Source organism: Equus przewalskii, chromosome 6 (assembly GCF_037783145.1).
Source record: "Equus przewalskii isolate Varuska chromosome 6, EquPr2, whole genome shotgun sequence".
In the NCBI taxonomy this organism is placed as follows: Eukaryota; Metazoa; Chordata; class Mammalia; order Perissodactyla; family Equidae; genus Equus; species Equus przewalskii.
In genome coordinates, this window is record NC_091836.1 from 83,654,836 (window position 1) to 83,677,813 (window position 22,978).

Here is a 22,978-nt window from a genome sequence, read left to right on the forward strand (position 1 = left end):
TCCTATTTGTTTCCCTCTTCTCCATGGAACACTGTTCTCAGCCAGGGAGAGGAGAGCTATTCTGGATCCTGTGAGTCGGAGCCAAGGGAGAATTTTATTCAGTTAAGAGAAACACATCAAGAGTGATTCCTTGATGTGACCAACTGAGTCCATCCACCTCTCAGAGTGACCTGCCTGGCCATGGTTTACCACGTTCAGCATTTTCCCTGGCAGCTGAAGGCATCCTAAAATAGCCTCTGGACCTTGGAAGGAACCTCTCCTGGTGCCTACAGTAAGAAGGTGCCTGTGGGGTTGGGAAGGGCAGCCCCAGGGCAGGTCAACTCCTCTCTGGAGGAAAGTCAGCGAGGCCTTCTCACTGTCCAAGCATGAGAGGCCAGGAAAACCCCACGGACACATATCCCATTCCTTTCTTCTGCCACAAATGCCTTTCTCATTCCTTGTCTACCCTAAAACCCACTGACGTCATATTCTTGGTTCTAAGCTCTTAATGGCAGTGGGAAGGCTAGAGCTGACTGTTGTTGGGTGTTTCCCTTCCTCCTGGTAACTTAGGCCGTGATAATACCCCAGCAGGTTAGGCTCTGGTTATCTGGTTTCTCTTGAAGGTAGGCCTTCTTAGGAAGAACAGAACACTCTGGTCTATTTCACAATGATTCCTTTCCACTCCTCCTCTGGAGGCAAAGGGGGATTTTTCTCTGTTATTTACTGTGAGAACCAGGGGTAGCTCCTGGAGGCAAATCCCACCAGGGGATTTTTCTGCCATATGTACTGTGAGAATCTGGTCGAGCTCCTAGAGATAAAACTCACACGATTGTGGGTGGCCCTCTGACTGGGTGCCCCTGGAGTTTTAACTCTCAAGAGCCGTCTACACTAAGCCTCCAGCAGTTCATAAGTTACAGTTCAGGTTTTCCTACCTCAGTGCTGGTTCCCACTGAGGTTTGCCCCTGTGAGTCTCTGCTCCAGTCAGCCATTACTCCCTGCATCCGCCTGTCTGTCTCCCCAGTCTTGGGGGAAGGGATTGCCCGGTGTTCATCTCTCTTAATGATCGCAGAAGAGTTGTTGTTTCTTCCAGTCTCCTCAGCTTTTTATTTGCTATTAGGACAGAGTGGTGACTTCCAAGCTCCTTGGATGTAGAACCCAGTACAATCAATTTTCAGTCGAAATTCTCCAGTTAATTTGACAGCTCCGAATGTCCCCCAGGCTAAAGAGAAGGAATTGCGTTGTTGCTACTGCTGCCGCGGTTGTAATTGTGGTGGTTTTGTTGTTGTTGAGTCTAGATCATACACACATTGTATAGAATTAGAGGAACAGCCTTTAGGTGTAAGTCTTTTAATTGCATGGAAACTCACATAAGAATTTTCAACCAGATATGGGTCTCTGGCACACTGTGATAAATCATCTTTTTAAAAAACTTTAAATCAAAAAGCATAGGAATCTAATTTAAAGAATGGAAATAAACATTGCAGTTAGACTCTATCAAAATTGTTGAAATTAGTTATTTCTCCAGCAAAAATGGGTTTATTTGTGATGAGCAAAGAAATGCAATTCAGGTCTGCAACCATGGCTCACCACCTGCAAGTACCCCAGCAGCGAAGGAGGAGAAACTCTTATTTAAGAGGAAGTTGGGAGGGCTACTGAAAACAAGCAGTCCCCTGGAGGAACTGAGAGTTCCGTGTGTAGTGGCTTTTCATTGGCTGAGTTATGACATTCTCTCATTGGCTGAGCTTCCTGCCTGTCAAGAAGAAGAAGTCTACTTTCCCCCTCTTGGGCTCTGCTATAGAGGTAGGGAGTGAGAGCTCCACCTCTTCGCCTCCGAACTTTAATGAGGTTTCCGTTTATTAATTTCAAAATGTTGCAAAGCTTTTTTTTTTTTCTAAACCAGATTGTTTCCAACTGACCCTGATTTCCAGGTTTAAAAGCTATGAAATAAGATCATTAAATCAAGGGCCAAATAGTCAGGTGACTATTTTAAAATCAGTATTTTCCTTGGCAACTTTCGTTAGATCAAGCTGTCTAGGGCTGAAGTTCAGAGAAGTTTCAGGGAAAGCTGGATGCAATCTACGCAGGCTGCGCCAGCGAATGTCTGGACGTCCTTGAGTCCACTTGTGAATCAGGGGTGGGCTCAGAAGAGAGTGGTTTTGTATTTTATACTAGGAGACACTAGATTTTAGGAGGAATCATTGGGATAACCCTTACTCCTCTGTCTCAGTCCTGGAAACTTCTATCAGGAAACCGACTGTGCGTGCCGAATGAAATGGGAGGAGTCTGACTGAAATGTTGTGCTCCCAATTTCAGAATCCAGGCACGACGCTGCTCTACCTAACAAGGTCCGGATTTTCTGCAGGCTGGGATTAGAGCCCTGTAACAGCGGTGAGACTGGATGTTGAACTTGCTGGAATGAATTGTTTCCATTCATTCAACAAACATTGGCTGAGTGCCTGCCAGGGTGCCAGACATACTGCCAAGTGCCAAAGTAAAGGACTTTTCTTTTTAAACCTCGGCCCCCAGCTCAGCACCAGGCGCTTCTTGCAAGTTCAAGGCGGGCTTGAGGGGTGAGTTAGTACCAGTCCCTCCCTATCTGAAGACGCTGACCTTGAAAGGAAAGTCTGAAACTGCTGGCGGCTACCCTAGCACCTTCTAGAAGGGTGCAGACCCGGATTCCTTCCCCCGCACCGCCAGCCCGGTTGGTAGCCACCAAAGATTTCCGAGTGAATGTTGGAGGAGTGAATGTTGGCAAGAAGGCTGAAGGCACACGTGGCCCCAGGGCTAGAGTTCTGAGCCCTCACACCCACATGCCCACGAAATCGGCTTCTAGAGTAGTCGTTTCTTAAGTCGTTTCTTAAGTCGGTTCGTGTGTTAGAAACCTCAGGTCTCGTAAGTGGAAGTCATTTCCGCGAAAGCATTTGGCACCTGAGAGCAAAGACTCGCCTACAACAGCCTCGAGCGGCAGAGCCCAACCTCCTGCCGCACAGTGTCCCCTATGCTGCCTTTGCCAATTCGGCCTTGCAGCTCCGCACGGAAAGCCTAGGTCAGGGCTCAGGACCCAAACTGCTGAGCCCCGAAGCCCGGACTGGCTCTCAGCGGCGGCTGCCTGATTCTAGGCTCCAGGACGCACCGAGCCCAGGATCCGCCATCCTGAGCCCTGTCCCTTGCTCCGCTCGCTTTCCCGGCTCCGTGCCTGACGCGCACCTGCGTCCTACCCACCCGCCCTTCCACTCCCGGGTTCCCCGGCCGCCCTGCCTGTCTGCCCTGCGGAGAGCGAGTTTCAGACACCCAGTTCCCCTGCCCCGAGCTCTTATTCCCTTGAGACAGTGCCGTCCCGGGAGTTAAGAAGGAAGAAAGTGGAATAAGGGCACCTTGGAAGTTAGGTGTCCCGGAGCATAGAGACTACCAAGTGGAATGGGAAGAGATGTGCCGCGAGGCAGGTGTGTCCTAGGAAATGCTGTGTCTCCTGGGGACTGAGGACTGGAGTGCGGACCGGTGGCTCAGCTCACTTATGGCATCCCCGGGGCTAGTTTCTGCTTTGTTTGAGAGAACCACCCAGCTGGGGTCCTTGCCTACCCCCCCTCACTCCCCTCCCAAGCCCCCCCCCCCGCCTCCCCGCCCCCCCCCACCCCCCCCGCCGATGCCACAGCTGTGCTTGCCGCGCTAGGAGGATCTGTACAGCCTGCGGCGGATCGCGAGTGCGCGCTCAGACCCGGAGATCCGCGGACAGTGGGAAGCTTCTTTCCCCTCACTCCACCCGCTGAGGGTGGCAACTAGGACCTCGGACCTTCCAGGCAGGCTTGGAGCAGAAAGCTCTGGCAGAGGGGTCCTGAAACCTTGTTGAGCAGGGGGTGAGAGGGTCGAGGTTCTACATAATTTGATGTTATGGAGCACGCTTATTCTCGAGAGCGAGTGCAGGTACGGTGCGAGCGGGTCATCATCATGCCAGTGTGTGCATGCCATCCCACAAGAGACTCGCAGGCACACTTGGGACGCAATTGAAAGTGAACCCGAGCGGATGTCCCTGCGAGCGAGTGTTTGTGAGTGCCTGTGCTTTGGAGAGCGGGCGCATGTTTAGCACAGTAATGAGTTCGTGTGTTTGAAAGAGTATGCCTGGAAATGTGAGCGTTAGTTTCCGCAGGGACTTTAAGCAGCGTCAAGCCTGCCCTGATCTCTAGTGGAGGATTCAAGCGCGAGGGACGTGGGTGCAGGGCCAGAATCGCACGTCACTGGGACATCTTGGCAAACAGCAGCGGGAAGCTGGGGCAGCTGGGCAAACGGCTCGGACAGGCTGAACAGCGAGAGGTGATGGATGGCGGGGGATGAGGGCGTGCAGGCAGGTGATCGAGGCAGGGGGAGGGCTGGGGCTGCTTGGAGGCTGAGGAAGCACCTGTGCCTTGTACCTCCCCGCTGAGGCGCAGCAGGATGTATGATCCCTCCTATCTACATGCTAGACCACTCAGCGCGAGTCCAGGCAGCCACACAAGGTGGGGGTTCGGAAAGTATGGAATGTGACCTTACAGAAGCCCCTATTTGAGCCAGAAGTCTCTTCTAGATCCCTATCTAGCTGGGTGCCAGACACATGGCTACTGATCACAACATTCTTTCAAGATGGGAATAGGGTCCCCATTTCAAAATGAGAACATTGAGGTGCTGAGAAGTTACTTGGTCATGATCCTACCACTTGGAATTGGTGCAGCTGGAATTGAGTTCAGGTCTGACAGAGTTCTTGCTCACTTCCGTCTCTTGCTTCCCAGGATCCCTGCTCCTCTGTGGGTGATTCCACCTGCCTGAATCAGACATCCTGCCTGGGCCCAGAATCAACCCCCTGTGCCTTAACCCTCCAACTCTCACATGGACAGGGATCTAGGATCAGTCTAGGGGAGCCAGGAGCCCCTACAGTCCTGGACCCTGCCCTACAAGATTGCACAGCTGGGGATGGAGGGGGCTTGTATTGAAAACCAGTGGAAATGAACAGGTGAAATTTACCATGACGTCAAACTGTGCTCAAATTCCTGTTCATTTCAAGGGTGTTTTTCCTTGGTCCCCACCCCTCCCACTTCCATCAATGACCTCAATGCAAATACAAGTGGGATGGTCCTCCTGGATGCTCCAGGTTCTGGACGTAAGCGGTGACACAATCCACTGGGGCACAGGATCCTTCCCCTCATTGGCTGCCCAGAGCTCCTGGACCACCCAACACTCAAAGCAGAGGGAATAAAAGCAGACGCTGATGCTGGGAGGCATCAGAGCCACTTTCCAGCTCAAGTGCCACAGATACTTCGAGAGTGCCTTTCCCTGACTTCGACGCTGCTGCTGCCACTGTCTCTGTTCCAGGCTACCTGCTAGTACTTGCCCGGTGAGCCTCAAGATTCCTGCTTAGGTGTATTTTTCTATTTCTTTCTCCCTTTCTCCCACCCACCCTCCATTAGTCTTTCTTTTGGCTGATCTCCTTGCCCGTCTCAGCATCTCTGTCCACTTTTGTCTAGATCTCTTCGTCACAGAGTCTCTATTAGTCCCCGATTCATTCCAGGCTCCTGCTCCAGGTAAGACTGGACAGTCTCAGTTTGAGGACTCCCTGCCCTACTCGTCCTGTGCTGAGGTAGGCTCCAGTCTCAGTCTCTTGCTGCACACGTGCTTAGACCAGTCTTGGGATGCTTGAGCTCCCCAGGCACTGTGCACAGAGAAGGATGCAGGAGTAGCTTTATGTAAACCATGAGCTCACAGATTGCATCTGGTTGCTAGTGGTCCCCAGGAAATCAGTTAGCAAACTGGGTCATGGCAAGTGAGTGGCAACTAGGCACAAGGACTGAGGGGCAGACAGCCATTAAAGGCAAGCCCCAATGTGGGTTGTGGGAGCTTTTTTTCTCCAGTTCAAGTCCTTTATCCCAGTTTAACACTCTGCTAAGCTTGGTTCTTACAGGGAACTCTGAGAAAGTGTGGAGTTGCTGAACAGTTGAATTTAGTCTTCAGTTTCTCAGAGATTCCAACCTCAGAGATATTCTCTCTCTATCTACTCCCCTAAAACACACCCCTCCGGGTGTGAGCAAAAGCCCCAGACAGGGAGGACAGCTCTGGGTTGCATTATGGGTGCAGCTGTGGTGCTAGAGTGCTCCAAAACTATCCTTGATGGAGACCTGGCCAACAGGTAGATGTGAGAATGTGTGGGGTGGCAGGGAGGGGCATATAGACTGAGACCTCCTCATTGCTCCTCCAGCTTTGCTAAGCCATGCATGCTACAGGCCCCCTGGATCTTCCAGCAGTCCACTTCACTGAGGAAACAAGGGTGAAGGGAAATGACACAACCAGCCAGGAGCCTGGAAGGCAGGGAGTTAGAGGCAGAGGCAGGACCAGAGCCCAGGTCTGTGGGTCCAGAGGGTTTTGAATTGCTGCAGGTGGTGATGTCATTCTTCCCTTGCAGAAAGGCGTCATGGGCTTCTGGAAGTTCTCCCCCTTCCTGCCTCTCAGCATCTTGGTCCTGTACCAGGTGGGCATCATCCAGGCAGCACCATTCAGGTAAGACAGCCCTGCCAGCAGCACGCTCTCCTCCTACTGGCCCTGGGATCAAGCAGTTCTGTGCTCTGAATGTTTAACAACCAGCTCTCAGGGGGAAAATATATGTATGTAAACCTGCACATAAGATTACTATAAGCTTTTTATGATATAAAGATTGTAACACACAATTTACAAATAGAAATAAGATATATTCTCCCTCACTGAGCCTCAGAGAATGCTTTTGTTTCCTTTTACCAAACATTTCTATCTGTAGCCAGCTCATTGATATAATTCCTCCATGATCTGAGAAATGAATTGCATTCTAATCTACTACCTATTTTGCCCATAAGTTTGTTGTTTAAATCTGATGTGTGATCTGTTAATCTATTTCTTACTCTCTTACAAATTATATTTATTAAACTAAAACTCTTTTTAGCTTTAGCACTGATTGTAAGTTTTATCATTTAATGTTTAATATTGGCTATATTTAAAACTAGGTTCATAAAATTTCTGAAAATTTAACCTTTCACAAGCCTGCATGATCTGGATCTAGCACACCCCGACTCGGAGGTCACACTGGTGCCTGGATCCTGATGAATCAGTGTCCTCAAAAGGACACTGGCCTCATGCCCTGTGCACTGGGAGTTGGTGGCCACCTCCTCAGGAGAAGGTGCAGAAACCAGGAAGCCTGGCTGCTTCTCCCGGGGAGGGGCCAGGCGGGGGCTCTGAGCCTGTACTGGGTTTGCCTCCCCTCCCCAGGTCTGCCTTGGAGAGCCTCCCAGATCCTGCTGTACTCCCTGAGGAGGAATCGCGACTCCTACTGGCTGCGCTGGTGAAGGACTATGTGCAGATGAAGGTCAGGGCGCTGGAGCAGGAGCAGGAGACAGGGGGCGCCAGGTGAGGCTCCCCACCCCACCCAGCACAGGGCACCCCCTCCCTCCTGTCAGGCCCAAGAAGGAGGAGAGAACCCAGCCGGACAGGAGGCCAGCAGGCTGTCAGTTCACCCCGACCTGGGGCCCCGCTGTTCTCAGGCTCCACTGAAGACAGGTCAGGTGGAGAGACTGTGGCTAGACCACATGTAAAAAGATCCATTTCTGAAAGCGGTTGGGGACGGTGTGGAATCCCTCTCTCTGGACACTGGTCTGGCATTACTGAGGAGACTTCCCAGCCCTGCAGGAGTTAGGACTGGTAAGTGTGACCCCAGCAGATGGACCCCACATATCTCAGGAGATTCTGGAAATTTGGCTCCACCTTGTTAACCTGCATACAATATTCTCTCTCACCTGCAAGGTGCCTTCATTGCACATTTGCAAGGTGAAGCCAAAGGCCTTGCAGAGGGTGGGCTCAGGTAGAGCAGTGTTGGAGGTAGGTCTGGGGTCTTCAGGTGTGTAGGATCCATGGATATGTGAATGTTGTCAGGAGCCAGACACCCTTCCCGGCCCCTTCTCCCCGTGCACCCTGAGCTTGGAGACACACCCGTCCCTTGTCTGGCCCCAGCACTGCCCGGACAGAGGCACGTGTTGCACCTGCATCCCCCCTGAGACCCTCTCTGCAGAGCATGAAGGACTGAGCAGCATGTGGAATGCCAGACAAGGTCCCAGCTTCTCCACCACAGCCCTTCCCCACTGCACCTGCTCTGGCTCAGTGAACCTCTGAGTTCTCCTAGTGGACGAGGTGTGAGCTGCCCTCCTGCCCGCCCCTCCTGCCTGGCTCCAAGTGACTCCTACTCTAACGTTCTGTGTGACAGCCACAGGGGCAGACCCAGTGCATGGTACCACCTGGCATGTGTTTTCCCTGCAGCCTGGACAGCCCCAGAGCTAAGCGGTGCAGTAATCTGAGTACCTGTGTGCTGGGCACATACACGCAGGACCTCAACAAGTTTCACACGTTCCCTCAGACTGCAATTGGGGTCGGAGCACCTGGGAAGAAAAGGGTCATGGCCAGAGGCTTGGAGAGAGACCACGGCCCTCACATTGGCACGTCCCAGGATGCCTACTAAGCCCCTCCCTCTCCTTTCTAATTTCTTTTCTTACTTCTTTCCTATAAGTTAATGCATGTGGTCCTCTCTGCTTGTTCTTCGGGCTGGTATGAGTGGCTTTCTTTGTGGCAGTCGATGTCTGGAAGCTCAGATGGGAGGAGAGAGAGCAGGACCTACAGACCAGAAGAGAATCACCCAGGAAGAGATCAGAGAGAGAGAGGGCAGCCCTGTGAGTCCCTGAGAATTTCATAGCAGAGCTTCTCACTCCAGCTTCTGAATGTGCTTGTCATTGGGGAATAAAAGTATATTTCTAAAAATATTGAGCAGTGGTCATTATTGCTGTGGCCCAGATCCCAGGCTTCATGGTTTCAGGGACCTGTTTTAGAAGTAGCCTTAGCTCCAGGTAGCTGGACTCAGGGCATGCTGGGTGGTCCCTGTGACCAACCTCAAGTAGCAAGAACAGGAGCCCAGAGGAGCAGGTAAGCACCTCCATGACTTGATGCTGCCAACTCTCTTCCTCTTCCAGGTGAGTCTGGGAAATTTTCATATTCCTAGAAGGGTATTTGGTGATTTGAGTGGGATGTAACTTCTAGACAATCCTTGTGATGGGGTTGGGTGTGGAGCCATAATTCTCTCCAGTCTCATAAACTTTGGTTGATCTTTAGTTTATTAATACAGAAACGATTAGCTGTTACAGCTCTGTGTCCGGTGGACAGTTACCTAGAGCCACCACTGGGTTTTCCGACACGTCTGGGAATGTCTATGGGGAGTGATCATGGCATTTTCCCTAATGGCCTATGATTTTCTGCTATGATAACTGTGTTTAGGAGAAACTCCTAAGGTTCATTGGTGCCTCTCAGAGCAGTAATTTGACCATGAAGGTCCCATGGGGCAGGATCCTGCCCCCAGCCTCTCACTGACAGGCCTTTCTTTTTCTCCATCCTGCAAATCAGCATCACTGCCCAGAAGAGATCCTGCAACACTGCCAGCTGCTTGACCCATCGGCTGGCAGGCTTGCTGAGCAGTGCTGGGAGTATGGCGAACAGCAACTTGCTGCCCACTGAGATGGGCTTCAAAGTCTCTGGCCGTCGCCGCAGGGACCTTCAGGCCTGAGCAGTGAAATGACTCCAGGAAGAAGGTGACTGTCCTTGTACTGTCGGATGGGAGGATGAATGGCCGGGTACTGCTGGGGTGCTGTCCACACTCTAACCCTCCCTGGGCCCATAGGGGTAACAAATCCACAAGGGAAGGTGCCCACTCTGGTGTCTGGAGAAAGAACAGAGAGTCCCAACAGCCGAAACCCCTAGAATTTGGGTTCATTTCTCTCTGTTTTTCTAGTGTCTCCCTGGGACACTGAGATCATCTGCCAGGAAATATAGATCCTGTTTATTTAGAATACTGTTCCCTGCAGTAATAGTTGTGGCTATTCCAGCATTTGAGTTTGAAAGGCAATGACACTGTCCTATTGGAGTATATACTACAATGTCATGCACACCTGAATTCAGAGCATACAGTTGGGTCCAAGTACTGTGTTTGCCCTCTACTAGCTATATGACCATCGAACAGGCACTCTCTCTGAGCCTCAGTTTCCCCATCTATAAGCTGAATGCAACAATAGTATTTACCTGCTAGGACTAGTATAAAGAGTTCATGACATAATAGCTGTCAATAGCCTCACAATTAGTAAGTAACTAAGTTGTAACTGTTATTTTCTTCCTCCTAGATCACCATGAAGCTGAACTCTACTTCCTTTACTTCATAGTGAAAGCAACTTATTGGACAGGGAGCATGGAAGATACACCTATATGCATGCTTCTGGACATTGAAATCACTCTTTTCTGTTTAAAATAAACTAAAGCTAAATGCAGAATAAAATCATTGCAGTTACCTAGTGTGTATGTTTTTTATGTTGGATTTGTATTCAATAAATATGACAGCATGTCTCATGGCTTATCTGATAGCCAATCTGGGCCCCATCAGCCAACCCGTTGATGTTGGCAGCTCTGCCAAACTTCAGGGGGCCGTGAAATTGCTGCCTCATGGGTGTCTGGGGACACATAGTAATGCTGTGCCTTCATGGAACTCTTTGCTTGAAGAATATGGCATTTGTGAACTTCATCAAGATTAAAAATGTATTTTTGATGCACTTAAAAGGAGCCCCTGCTGCTCTTTATGCTGTTTTTCCCTGGAGAGCTTCAGGGACCTGTGAACATTTTGTTGACCAGGCTGGCTCAAATGAGGCAAAGGCAGCATACTTGGCCTGGGTCCTCCATGTCCTGTACTCTCAGTTTCTAGGGAAACATCCCATATTACAATCAGAACCCTGTGTGTCTCAAAGAGATAATTCACATTTACTTTCAAAGAGTGCCCTGGTCCCCAGCCCCGAGGATATCCGTGCACTTCTCCTTGACTCAGCTTTGCCCTTACCCATCCCTGCCTTTCCTCCCCATAAGCACCTCTTCACACACCCCTTAGCCTGAAAGCCCTTTAGAAGCAATGGGTCAGAGTTTGAAATGGGATCATAGACTGGCAGACCTAGAAAGTTCATCAGGTGCCCTCCAATATTTTATGAGGTACAAAGAATAAAAGTACATTGTTCCAGGTCCTGCAATAAGTTTAACAGAGACATTCACACATTTAACAAATACTGAGTGTCTGCTATATGCTTGACACTATTTGAGGCACTGAGAGTACAGCAATGATCAAAACAGACAAAACTCCCTGCATTCATGGAGCTGATATTCTAAATGGGGAAGTCTGAGGACACATGCTGTGGAGTCAGAGACACTCAGTATTGGAGGAAATCTGGGATGTCATAGTTCTGATGCTCCATTTGAGGTAGGAATTTCCCAGCATCAGCTTTCCTATATTCTGCTGGGGCTGCCAGTGACAAGCTGCCGACCTTAAATCCCAGGGTGATTGGCAGCCAGTTACACTGGTGGATGGTCAGTTAAGTGGGGTTATTTAGTTAGAAATGTCATCCCTTTCTAGCTACTGACTCTTGTTATTTCCTCAGGAGCATATAGAATTATGACCCATGCTCCCATTTAGTCTGTACTCAACCTTCGCTGTAAAAGGTAGATCAGACCACATTTCCCTTATGTGCAAAATACCCCAATGCCTCCCCATCTCATGGAATAAACACCTGGGGCATCGCAATGGTTTATAAGCTGATCTTCCCTTCCTCTCCTCTCACCACCATCCCCATTATTTGCTGGACTCATGTCCTACCACCTTCTCACACACTGGCATTCTTACTATCTCTCAACCTGCCTCCCCAGCATCAACTCCCTCAAGTGTTTCCACTTGCTACTACCTCTGTGCAGAATGCTCTATCCTCATGGACCCATTTCCTCCAGATCTTTACTCAAATGCCACTTACCCTGGCTGTCCTTTCTGAAATTATACTCCACACCACCAATGCACCCTAACCCTCTTCTTTGATTTTTTTCTCTTTTTACCATTTATTACGTTCTATCATAGTATATATGTTTTATTCAGTTAATTGTTTGCACGTCATCTTGTAAACAATGTGCGTTCCACATGGACAAGTTAGATGGCTAGTTTGTTAATTGCTAAATCCCCCACTCGCACAGTAGTGTACCTGGCACAAGGTACCACTCAATAAATATTCATTGAATAATGAAGTTGTCTTCTTCTCTTTTATGTGTGGTCAACTCTCAGGTTTCCTCTTGGCCTAATTTTCTTCTGGCTAAATTGCCCAAAGGCCTTCATCTTCAGCAATTCATCGCCTGGATAGTGAGTCCCTCAAGCGCCTGGAGACTTCTGCAATGGCCACCAGTTATCAGTGACTCGGTGTCCTGTCTCAAGGCCTCCACAAGGACTATGTCTTCAGTTTGAACACTCTTCTCACTCTGTTTCTCCTCTCCTGTATTAATGTGACCCCCTTTCATTCTTCTTCCCATGCAGTAAACAACACAGACAGGCGCTCTCTAGGGATGATACCTATAAATAGGTAGGTAAGCTCAAATCAGGAGGGGATATAGTGGGAAGCCCATTTTAGTCTGGCGTCCAAGTCAGCTTTGCCAATAGGAGAGCAAATACAGTAGTCCCAATCTTATCCACAGTTGCGCTTTCTGGGGTATAAGTTACTTATACCCCAGATTGACCCGTGGTCAACTGCAGTCCAAAAATATTAAGTGGAAAATTCCAGATATAAACTATTCATCAGTTTTAAATTGCAGGCTATTCTGAGTAGTGTGATGAAACCGTGAGCTGTCCTGTCCTTCCTGGGACGTGAATCATCCCTTTGTCGAGCTATCCATATTGTATAGGTTACCCACCTGTTAGTCACTTAGTAGCTGTCTTGGTTATCAGATTGACTCGCGTTCAAGCAACCTTTGTTTTACTTAATAATGGCCCAAAGCTAACTTTATTGTTAGTTTTGTTGTTAATCTCTTACTGTGCCTAATTAATAAATTAAACTTTATCGTATGTATATACGTATAGGAAAAAACACAATATATACAGGGTTTGTACTATCTGTGATTTCAGGCATCCACTGGGGGTCTTGGAACATACCCCCATCAGATACGGGGGACCGCTGTACTGTACTGAATTCCCACAAGAATTCTGAATATTTCTCAATTGATTCAGAGCTCATAGAATGAAATGCAACTAATTTGAAACTCCAAACCACAGTATAGGATACGCTGAATCAGAACCCTAAGAATAGATACAAGGAGTATATAAGGCAGTCAGCGTACAACATGGAGAGACAAAGACCTTTGGTGTGGCTGCAGCATCAGTCTTCACTACTCACAACCCACATGGGCCACTGCTGCAAAAGAATGTCTTCTGGTGTCAATTAAGGCTCTTGTCAAACACTCAGAGCTCAAGAATACATGCTGTGGCTGATTGAATTATTGCTGCCAATTCTTCACTATGCCACAGTAGCATGTCTGCTTACCCTTGCCATAGCCACATGGTGGGTAAAATTGACTTCCCTCCCCCTTGAATTTGGGCTTGGCTGTGTGAATTTATTTGGCTGATGGGATGTTTGTGGATCTTGTGCAAACTGAGGCTTGAAATGCATTTATGTGGTTGGGTTTTGTACTCTTGGGCTTCTGCCATCACCCTGAAAAGAACATGCCTTAGGTACCTGTTGACCTATAGTTTGGACTCCAAAATGAGACCTGTGGACCTAAACCTGAACTGCAATCTGGATCCACACACTACCAGCACCAGCTGAGATCATCCTAATCCCTACCACATTCCCATGAGCAAGAAAAATAAATATTTGTTTTTGTAAGCCCCTGAGATTTTGAGTTTGTTTTTATGTAACATTGTTGTGGCAATAGCTAAGCGGTATACGTAATTTGAGAGTGTCATAGAGTAAATGTGTCCCCGCCCCCAATATGTTGAAGCTCTAACCCCCAATGTGACTGTATTTGGAGACAGGGCCTTTAGGGAGATAATTAAGGTTAAATGAGGTCATAAGGGAGGGGCTTTAATCTGATAGGACTAGTGTCCTTATAAAAAAAAGAGATACTGGAGATCTCTCTCTTTCACTCTCCACGCACCTACAGACAAGAGACCAGCTGAGGACACAGTGAGTGATTAGCAGACATTTGGTCCTATCTAAAACTTCCATAAGACATTTGGTCAACTCCAAAAGGTCCTTGATATTTGGTTCTGTCGAAAACATCCATAAGACATTTGGTTCATGCCAAAATGTCCTTGATAATTGGTCATATTTGGTCCTGTCCAAAACATCCTTGGAGGCATTTGGTCCATGCCAAAAGGTCCTTGATATTCGATCCATGTCCAAAATCAAATGTCTTATGAATGTTTTGGGTAGGACCAACGCCCTGCGAGGCATCGAGTACATGGCCATTTGTAAGACAGGAAGGGAGACTTTACCACTCACCAACACTGATGGAACTCTGATCTTGAACTTTCAGCATCCAGAACCCAGAGAAAATAAATTTCAGTTGCTTAAGCCATCCAGCCTGTGGTATTCTATCATGGTTGCCAGAGCAGTCTAATACAGGGGGCGTTAGCTGATGGAATTAATTTTGCTACCACAGCTTGTTTTTCTTCTTATTGAGACTTTGGGCTCTACGTCAATTTGCTCAATGGCCAAATTATCAAATTTACTTGTTTCTTTTTATGAATTCATTTTCATTTTGTCTTCTTAAAATCATCTTAAAGAATGTTCATTTTGTTCCAGTTCTAGTCTCCTGCTGGCCAAACTGGATAATACATACCTTAGATAAATTAATTGTGGTTTATCACATAATGGATATGTATGATATACTACACAACAGTGAATATAAATGTATGTATCAACCAGATAAATCGCACATATAATGTTGAGCGCAAAATAAAGCAAGTTGCAAAGAATATATACCAGATGATACCATTTATATTGAATTTAAAACATGCATAACGTTACATAATTTAGGGATACATACATATGTAGTGAGAATATAATCATGCGTAGAGAAAATAAACATCCCATTCAAAAAAGTGATTAACTTTGCCGGAGTGAAAAGGAGATGTCATGAAGAGGGGTGCATAGGCAGCAACTCCCGATGCGTCATTCAAAGTTGGCAAACATCCCCTGACAATAAGATGGATTTCAAAAACATGCAGTGTTTACGTCCACAAAGGGGTGATAGATTTTATCAATAGTAAGGTGTCTACTTTATCCTCAACCATTTATTAAACAAACCAACACGTCCCACAGTTATTTGAAACACCACCCTTCTCACATGCTGATCATCTTCTGGCCTTTCTTTCCTCGTCTGTTGATATGTTCATGCATCACTAACACAGTTTATTACTAGTAGGGCAAAGACACCTCATATTTCTCTTCTTCAAAGTGCTGTTAGTAATTTTCACATATTTATTCTTCCAGAAAAAATTTAGAATAATTGTCAATTTTTAAAAAATCCTTTTTGGATTTTGATTGGCATTGGGTTTTCCAGGTAGATAATTGTATCATCTGTAAATAATAGAAAACCTTAGTTCATATTTTTGTTCTTTTTGTATCAAGTAGAAATTCTTGACAATGTTGAGATAAAATTAGTGGTAATAGGCATCTTTGATGATGAAGGTTCTTGATTTCAGATGGAACTTATTTAATCATCTTAAGAAAGTATCTTTCTTCTTATTGTGTATTAAGAGACTTAAAAAAGCCACAAATGGATATTAAATTTTATCTAACAACATTATCTTATGGTTTTTCTCCTTTGATTTACTGGTATGAACAATACATTTACAAGCACAGAAACTGATAATAACAGTTAATATTTTTGAGTGCTTCCTACATGCTAGGCACTGTAATAAGTGCTTCACAAAATTAACTCTTTTAATCTTTACGGCAACTGCATAAAGTGAATACTATCATAAGCCCCATTTTATTGATGAGGAAACTGAGACACAGAGATTAAATAGGTTGACCAAAGGCATACACCAATCAGGTTCATCTCAAGACGCAAACCTGTTCCTGGGCTTACTCTAGAATTTGCTCTTTTAAATCAGTATGCTGCTTCCTGATAAACTCTACTTCGTCAGAGGATAGATATTAAAATATACTTCCAAATTCAATTTGCTTGTGATTTATTTAGGATTTTGTACTACCTTTGTTTAGTACTGGGGCTATGCCAACGTTATGAACTCAGTTGGCAAACTATTGAATTTCTCTATATTTTAGATCAGTGTATATAGGATGGAAACTATCTGTGCCGTAAGCTTGATATAATTCATCTGTAAAAGTTTCTCACAGAGTTCCTAATATATATAGTTCTTAAAAAGGTTTAAAATTTCCTATAATATAGTTTAAAAAGGTTTAAAAGTTCCTATAATATAGTTCTTAAAAAGGTTTAAAATTTCTGCCATGGTTATTCTACTCTACTATTAGTCATTATTCTATGTATTTTATTCTCTCTACTTTTGACTTACACGTATTTTTGTGAAACATTAATTTAAAATTTTTTGCATGCATTAGCAAATTGAACCTTTTCATTGTAATTTAAAATATTCATATTTGAGGTTATATCTTCTTTTTCATTCTAGATGTGATGTATCTGTATTTTCTCTTGTCTTTTTTCTTACCTTAACAAAAACTTCTATTTTATTGGACTTTTCAAAGCACTAGCTTTAATATATATTTTTTCAATTCTACCATCTTCCTGGTTTCTAATTCACAAATTCTTCCCTGCCCACTTAATTCCCTTCTCCCAGATGACTGCTGAAAAGTTTGTTTAGCTGGCCTCTTTCCAGATTTCTGAGTTGAATTATTAAATCAAATTCCTTCTATTCTCTTTCTCTTGATTACTTGTATTTCGCCGCTTCTTCTCAGCCTCCACTGATTCCATCCTGATCCAAATCTCCATCAGCTTTGCCTGGACTATTACAACCACTTCCCAACTGATCTCCCTGTTTTCACCCTTTTTGCTCTATAGATGATTCTGGAGTGACTTCTTTAGGACGTAAGTCATGTTGTGTCTATCCTCTGCTCAAAACCTTCCACAGGCTCCCCATGCACTCAGAATAAAAGGCAAATTCCTTATGATAGTCTAAGAGGTACTATACAATCTGAAACCTCATCATTCCTTTGATCTCCCTCCCTCCCAATTAAACCATTGCTTGCTCCACTCCCAGCTTCCTCAGGGTCTTTGCACCTTTTTTTTTTTGGTGAGGAAGATTGGCCCTGAGCTAACATCTGTTGCCAATCTTTCTCTTTTTGCTTGAGGAAGATTGTTGCTGAGCTAACATCTGTGCCAATCTTCCTCTATTTTGTATGTAGGACACTGCCACAGCATGGCTTGATGAGCGGTGTATAGGTCCATGCCAGGGATCTGAATCCACGAACTCTGGGTCACCCAAAGTGGAGCTCATGAACTTAACCACTATGCCACTGGGCTGGCACCATCTTTGCAGTTTTTTTGTGTGTGTCTAGAATGCTTTTCCCTCAATGTTTGCTTGACTGCCTCCCCACTTTCTTCAGAATTCTGCTGAAATTTCACCTTCTCAGAGAAGGCTTCCCTGACTACTATATAAAAAATGACATCCCTTCTATGATCAGTCTTTATCCACTGTATGCAGCTTTATTTTTGTTCGTAGAACTTACCACTATCTGAAATATTATATATTTATGATTTTGTTTTCTGAGTTCATCTGAGTTCATCTTTAACCATATAACATGTTACAAGATGTAAAGATCTCATTTCAAAAATCATCTATAATTTTTGTTTTGATTTCCACTTTGACTCAAAAGTTATTTGGAAGAGTATTTTTAAATTTAAAATGGCTTTTTAAGTTATCCTTCAGTTATTGAGTTCTAGGTTTTTGCATTGAGGTTTGATAAAGTAATCTCAATAATTTTTTTCTTTTTTCTTTCTTTTTCCTGAGAAAGATTAGCCCTAAGCTAACATCTGTTGCCAATCTTTCTTGTTTTTTGGTTGAGGAAGATTAGCCCTGAGCTAACATCTGTGCAAATCTCCCTCTACTTTATTTGCAGGTCGCCACCACAGCAGGGCTGATGAGTGGTGTAGGTCCGTGCCCAGGATCTGAACCTACTAACCAGGGCTGCTGAAGCAGAATGTGCAGAACTTAACCCCTATGCCATGGGGCCGGCCTCTCAATAATTTTTTACTTGGGAAATTTATTGAAATTTTCTATAAGGTTTATTATATGGTCCTCTCCCATAAATGATTAAAGATATCAGAAAAAAAAGTATTTTCCTGGATGTATAAAATTACATATCTATATCTATGTACCTATGTATCTAGGTATATATGTAATTAAAGTGATTAATTGTGTTATTCAATTATAGTATTTTTGCCTGGGTAGAGGGAAGTAAAGTTTCCAAGTACTTTGTTTTTGTGAATTATCCTTCACATTTCTAAAAACGTTTTAGTCTACATATTTTTAACTTTTTTTCTTATTTTTAAAATCAACTTTCATAAAGTATAAATTACATAATAGAAAATCATATACCTTAAATTATATTTCCATGAGTTTTACCAAATGTATGCCACATAACCCTTGTAACCATCATCACAAAAAAGGTATAGAATATATCCTTTGTCCCAGAATGTTCCTTATGCCACTCTGAAGTCAATACCCTCCAAAGCCCTACCCCACTATAGTCGTTGACCTGATTTCTGTCACTGTGGGTTCATTTTCCTACAGATAGATAGATAGATATTATGTACTCTCTTGTCCCTAGGATCTTTCACCTGGCATATTGACTGTGAGATTTATTTACATTGTTACATGGGTCGGTATATAATTATTTGGGGAGAAGGAGGGTTATGTAGTATTCTATTGTATACCACAATTTGTTGGATAGACACATGCACACAAATTGTTTCCAGACGTGGCTATTATGAATGACACTCATAAACATTCTTGTACAAGTCTTTCTGTGAAAAGTTTAAGTCCTTATTCTTAGACAAAGATCTAGAAATGGTATGGTAAATGTGCATATAACTAAACCATTTTTTAAATGGCTTTGCCATTTTATGCTAGCAGAAGTGTATTGTTATCATTCCACTTGCTCGATACATCCTAGCCAATGATTGGCATCTTCAGTCTTTTAAATTTTTTCTGTCTTTATGACTCTACAACAATATCTCATTGTGGGTTTTAATTTTTATTTCCCTAATGACTAGTGATACTTGAGTATCTTCTCATATGCTTGTTGGCCATTTGCTTATCTTCTTTTGTGAAGTGCTTGTTCAACTGTTTGCCCATTTTTAATTTATTATTATTTAGTGGCAGAGATCTTAATATATTCTAGATACTAGTCCTACTTCCTATTTGGGCACTATTTCACTCACTCACTCTTTCGCATTTCTTTCCCTCTTGAATCACTTTTGTGGGAACCAGATGCCATGAAATGGGGCACTCAGGCTGGCTTTGGAGGGGACCATGTGTCAAGGAATGGAGATCTCTGGCCAATAGCCAGCGAGAAATGAAGGCCTGTCAGTAACCAAATGAGTGAGTTTAGAACAGGATACTCCAGCCCCTGTTGAGCCTGTAGATGAGTGCAGACCTAGCTGAGAGCTGTGCTGCAACCTCAAGAGACACCCTGAGCCAGAATCACCCAGCTGAGCCTATCCCACAGAGCCTACCCACAGAATCTGTGTGAGATAATAAATATGGGTTCTTCTGAGCTGCTAAGTTTTTAGGTAATTTGCTACACAGTAATAGACAACTGAAATCCATCCAAATTGAACTGTAATAACTCCAGTTCAATCTCAAAATCTGGAGAGCACGTTCAAGGAAGTTGGTTAGATATGCAGACCTGAGTTTAAGCTGGAAGCCACAGTTCCCAGAAAGGATGCACTGTCAGATTTCTTTTCCCTGGTTCCCAAGCCCAGATCCGACCAGGTACAAGGGCACAAGCTGCTTCCATTCCAAACAAAATTAAGTTCTTCTCTTCTTCCTCATTATTAAGTGTTTTTTACCAACGCCCTCTTTCTCTCTCTCAGTTCTCAATGCTCCCTATCTTATAGCTACTCTCTCACATCATGCCTTCTGCCGCTAAGATTCTTATGGTGCGAAGAAAGCTTTAAGTCCATATACACCAACCTACATACTTGAATCTCCTCTACAACACCCTCGAAGTGGTCTTCTGGCTTATTTTTGAAATTTTGATGTTACTATCTCCTGAGGTAGGTCATTCTATATTTGGATCATTCTGACTCTTAGAAAATTCCTCCAATAGTGAGCAGAATTCACTTTCTCTGCCCTCTTGCTTCACTTGGTTTTCAAGAGATTCACTCTTAGGCAGACTTTCCAGGGAGAATTGGCTGTGACTGAGACCAGACCTCCGAAGCAAGGACTGTGTATTGATTGTTGGGGATTCACAGCAAATCATATTTTCTTTAGTATGAATTCCCTAGCTGGACTTAGTTTTCTATGAGCTATCTTATTAGCAGGATCCATAATAGACAATTATCCATTCACTCTCAAGAATGTATCCGGGGTAGGGGATAATTATTTGGATTTGGATCCTCATATATTTCTGCACTTGATGAAACTTTTCTGGATATTCCTGTAGCAGCTGCTGCACGTAAGTGATTGGTAGAGCTAACAAATGTCTTGCCCTTATCTCTGGTAGGGCCCTGAGCCAAGCACTATAAATCTGGACCGCGTCTTTCCCATTCAGGCTTGCCAGGACAATGATAAGATAATTGTTTCCATAAAGAGGGGGATTCTAGAGACTTCCTGGAGAGCTTGGCTCATCCGTAGTTGTACGAGATTTTGTTACAGGCTCTTAACATCAGCCCTGATATCAGTTCCCCACATTGAACCCAGCGTATATGGGGTGAAAACTAAAACACACCACCCCCTTTCCTGCTTCTCTAGCTCCACTCATATGTAAATACCTGTTTCTCTAAACTTGGACTCTTGGAGCTTTACAACTAAATGGGAGTTACAAATTGTTAAAAGCCCAGGTGGCCTGGAGTTGGAGGCACACTAAAGTTTAGCTAATCATGTGGCCTTGAGTTTGCCAGGAAAGCTGCTGTCTCAAGAGTATCAAGGAGTGGAGGCTTCCCAGACCTCAACTCCTCGACTCCCGGCGCTGGAACCCGCCTCAAAGAAGAAGAGGAGACAACGGCCGAAGGACGCCCACCTGCCATCCTCCTATCTCACCCTCCCCTCTCTGCCTTGCTGCAAGCAGCCTTTCAAGGCCAAACGCATGCTGGTGGGAAAGCACCGAGCTGCACAAGCTACATGTTCCCCCCTCCCCTACCCAAAACCCCAAATGAAAATCCCTACCCATTCCTCATCAGGGAGCTAGCAATTTTTGAGGCATGAGCCCTTGCTTTGCTCCCTGTGCCTGGCATAGTAAAAACCTTTCCTCTTCCACTCAAGACTCTGTTCCCGTTATTTGGATTGGCATCGGGTTCAGAGACCGAACTTTCGGTTACAGTTTGTACAAGTGGTTTCTTGTCTGCTTAAATGTAGCCAACAATGGCCACGTCCTGTACAAAATCCTTAATAGAGCCCACAAAGCTACTTATGTTGTGGCACCTGGGTATTGTTCTAGCCTCTTTTCTCACCACGCTTTCCTTCTCACTTTGAACTCCAGTTACACTGGCATTCTTTCAGTTTGTCAGAATCTGAATTTTTTCCAGTCACAGTGCCTTTCCACTGTCTGGTCTCCTCTTATTCTCTATTCTCAGTTAACTGTTACTCATCTTCAGAGCTCAGCTAAGTGTTGCTTCCTCAGGGAATTCCTTCCCAGACTGTCATCCTCTCAGTCTATGTTATATTTTTTTCTTATTTGATTTCAAAGAGTAGCTGTACCTTTCTTTCAGTTCTCCATTTCAGTTTTAGTTTATATGTTTCATTAATGTGATTGTTTGATTAATGTTTCCTCCGCCTTAGATTGGAAGTACCATTCAGAGGGACTGCATCCATTTTGCTCTTTATTGTAACATTTAACATCATGTCAAGTGTAGTAGGTTCTCAATAAGTATTTGTGGTATGAAAGAAGAAGGCAATTAGAACCCAGTGTGATAAGTGGTATCCTTGGAGCAGGCACAGAAGGCAATGTTCTAACCTAATTTAGATAGAAAATATTTCCTGGGTAAGTGATATCATTTCAAACATATTTATGTATACTTCAAGGAATTGGCTTGTGTCATGTGGGGGCTGGCAAGTCCACAATCTGTAGGGCAGGCTGATAGGCTAGAAACTCTCAGGAAGGAAGTCTTTTTTTTAAATACAAGATCTATACACTATGTTGTACAGACATTGTACCTTGCTACAAAAATATTCAATTATTCTATAATATTTTATACAACCAAAAGAACAATACTTTTCTTCCCCCCCCAGTTTTATGAGATATAATTGACATGCAGTACTGTATAAGTTTAGGTATATAGCATAATGATTTGACTTACACATATTATGAAATGATTACCACAATAACTTTAACATTCATCATTTCATATAGATACAAAAAAATAATAAAAAGTAGGGTTTTTCTTGTGATGAGAACTCTCGGGATTTACTCTCTTAACAAATTTCATGTGTACCATACAGCAGTGTCAACTGTAGCCATCATGTTGTACATTACATCCCTAGTACTTATTTATCGCATAACTGGAAGTTAGTAGCTTTTGACTACCTTCTTCCAATTCCCCCTCCCCTCACTCTCTGCCTCTGGTAACCACAAATCTGATCTCTTTTTTTGAGTTAGGTTTTTTTCTTTTAGAGTCTGCATATAAGTGAGAGCTTACAGTATTTGTCTGTCTTTGTCTGATAGATTTCACTTAGCATGATGCTCTCAAGGTCCAGTCATGTTGTTGCAGATGGCAGGATTTCCTGCTTTTTATGGCCAAATAATACTTCATTGAATATATGTAGCATAAATTCTTTATCCACTCAGCCACTAATGGACACTTAGGTTATTTCCACATCTTGGCTATTGTAAATAATGCTGCAGTGAACATGGGGGTGCAGATATCTCTTTGACATAGTATTTTCGTTTCCTTGGGATAAATACCCAGAAGTGGAATTGCTGGATCATAT

General features: G+C 44.5%; 1 protein-coding gene across 6 annotated transcripts; it reads left to right on the plus strand.

Moving 5' to 3' along the window:
- Positions 1–1,828: 1,828 nt before the first annotated feature.
- On the plus strand, positions 1,829–10,342 carry LOC103557933 (calcitonin gene-related peptide 1). Of its 6 annotated transcripts, none has more exons than XR_011541210.1 (6): positions 1,829–2,680; positions 4,740–5,341; positions 6,404–6,498; positions 7,237–7,374; positions 8,278–9,593; positions 10,179–10,342. XR_011541210.1 is itself a non-coding variant. In XM_070624372.1 (5 exons), the coding sequence occupies exons 2-4, from the start codon at positions 6,413–6,415 to the stop codon at positions 9,566–9,568; spliced, it is 384 nt and encodes a 127-aa protein (XP_070480473.1). In that variant the 5' UTR covers positions 4,345–5,341; positions 6,404–6,412; the 3' UTR covers positions 9,569–9,593; positions 10,179–10,342. The 6 variants fall into 6 exon arrangements, 1 of the variants encoding a protein (XP_070480473.1); XR_011541211.1 differs by having other exon boundaries at positions 1,829–2,549; XR_011541212.1 differs by lacking the exon at positions 1,829–2,680 and adding an exon at positions 5,472–5,528 and having other exon boundaries at positions 3,647–5,341.
- Positions 10,343–22,978: the final 12,636 nt, after the last annotated feature.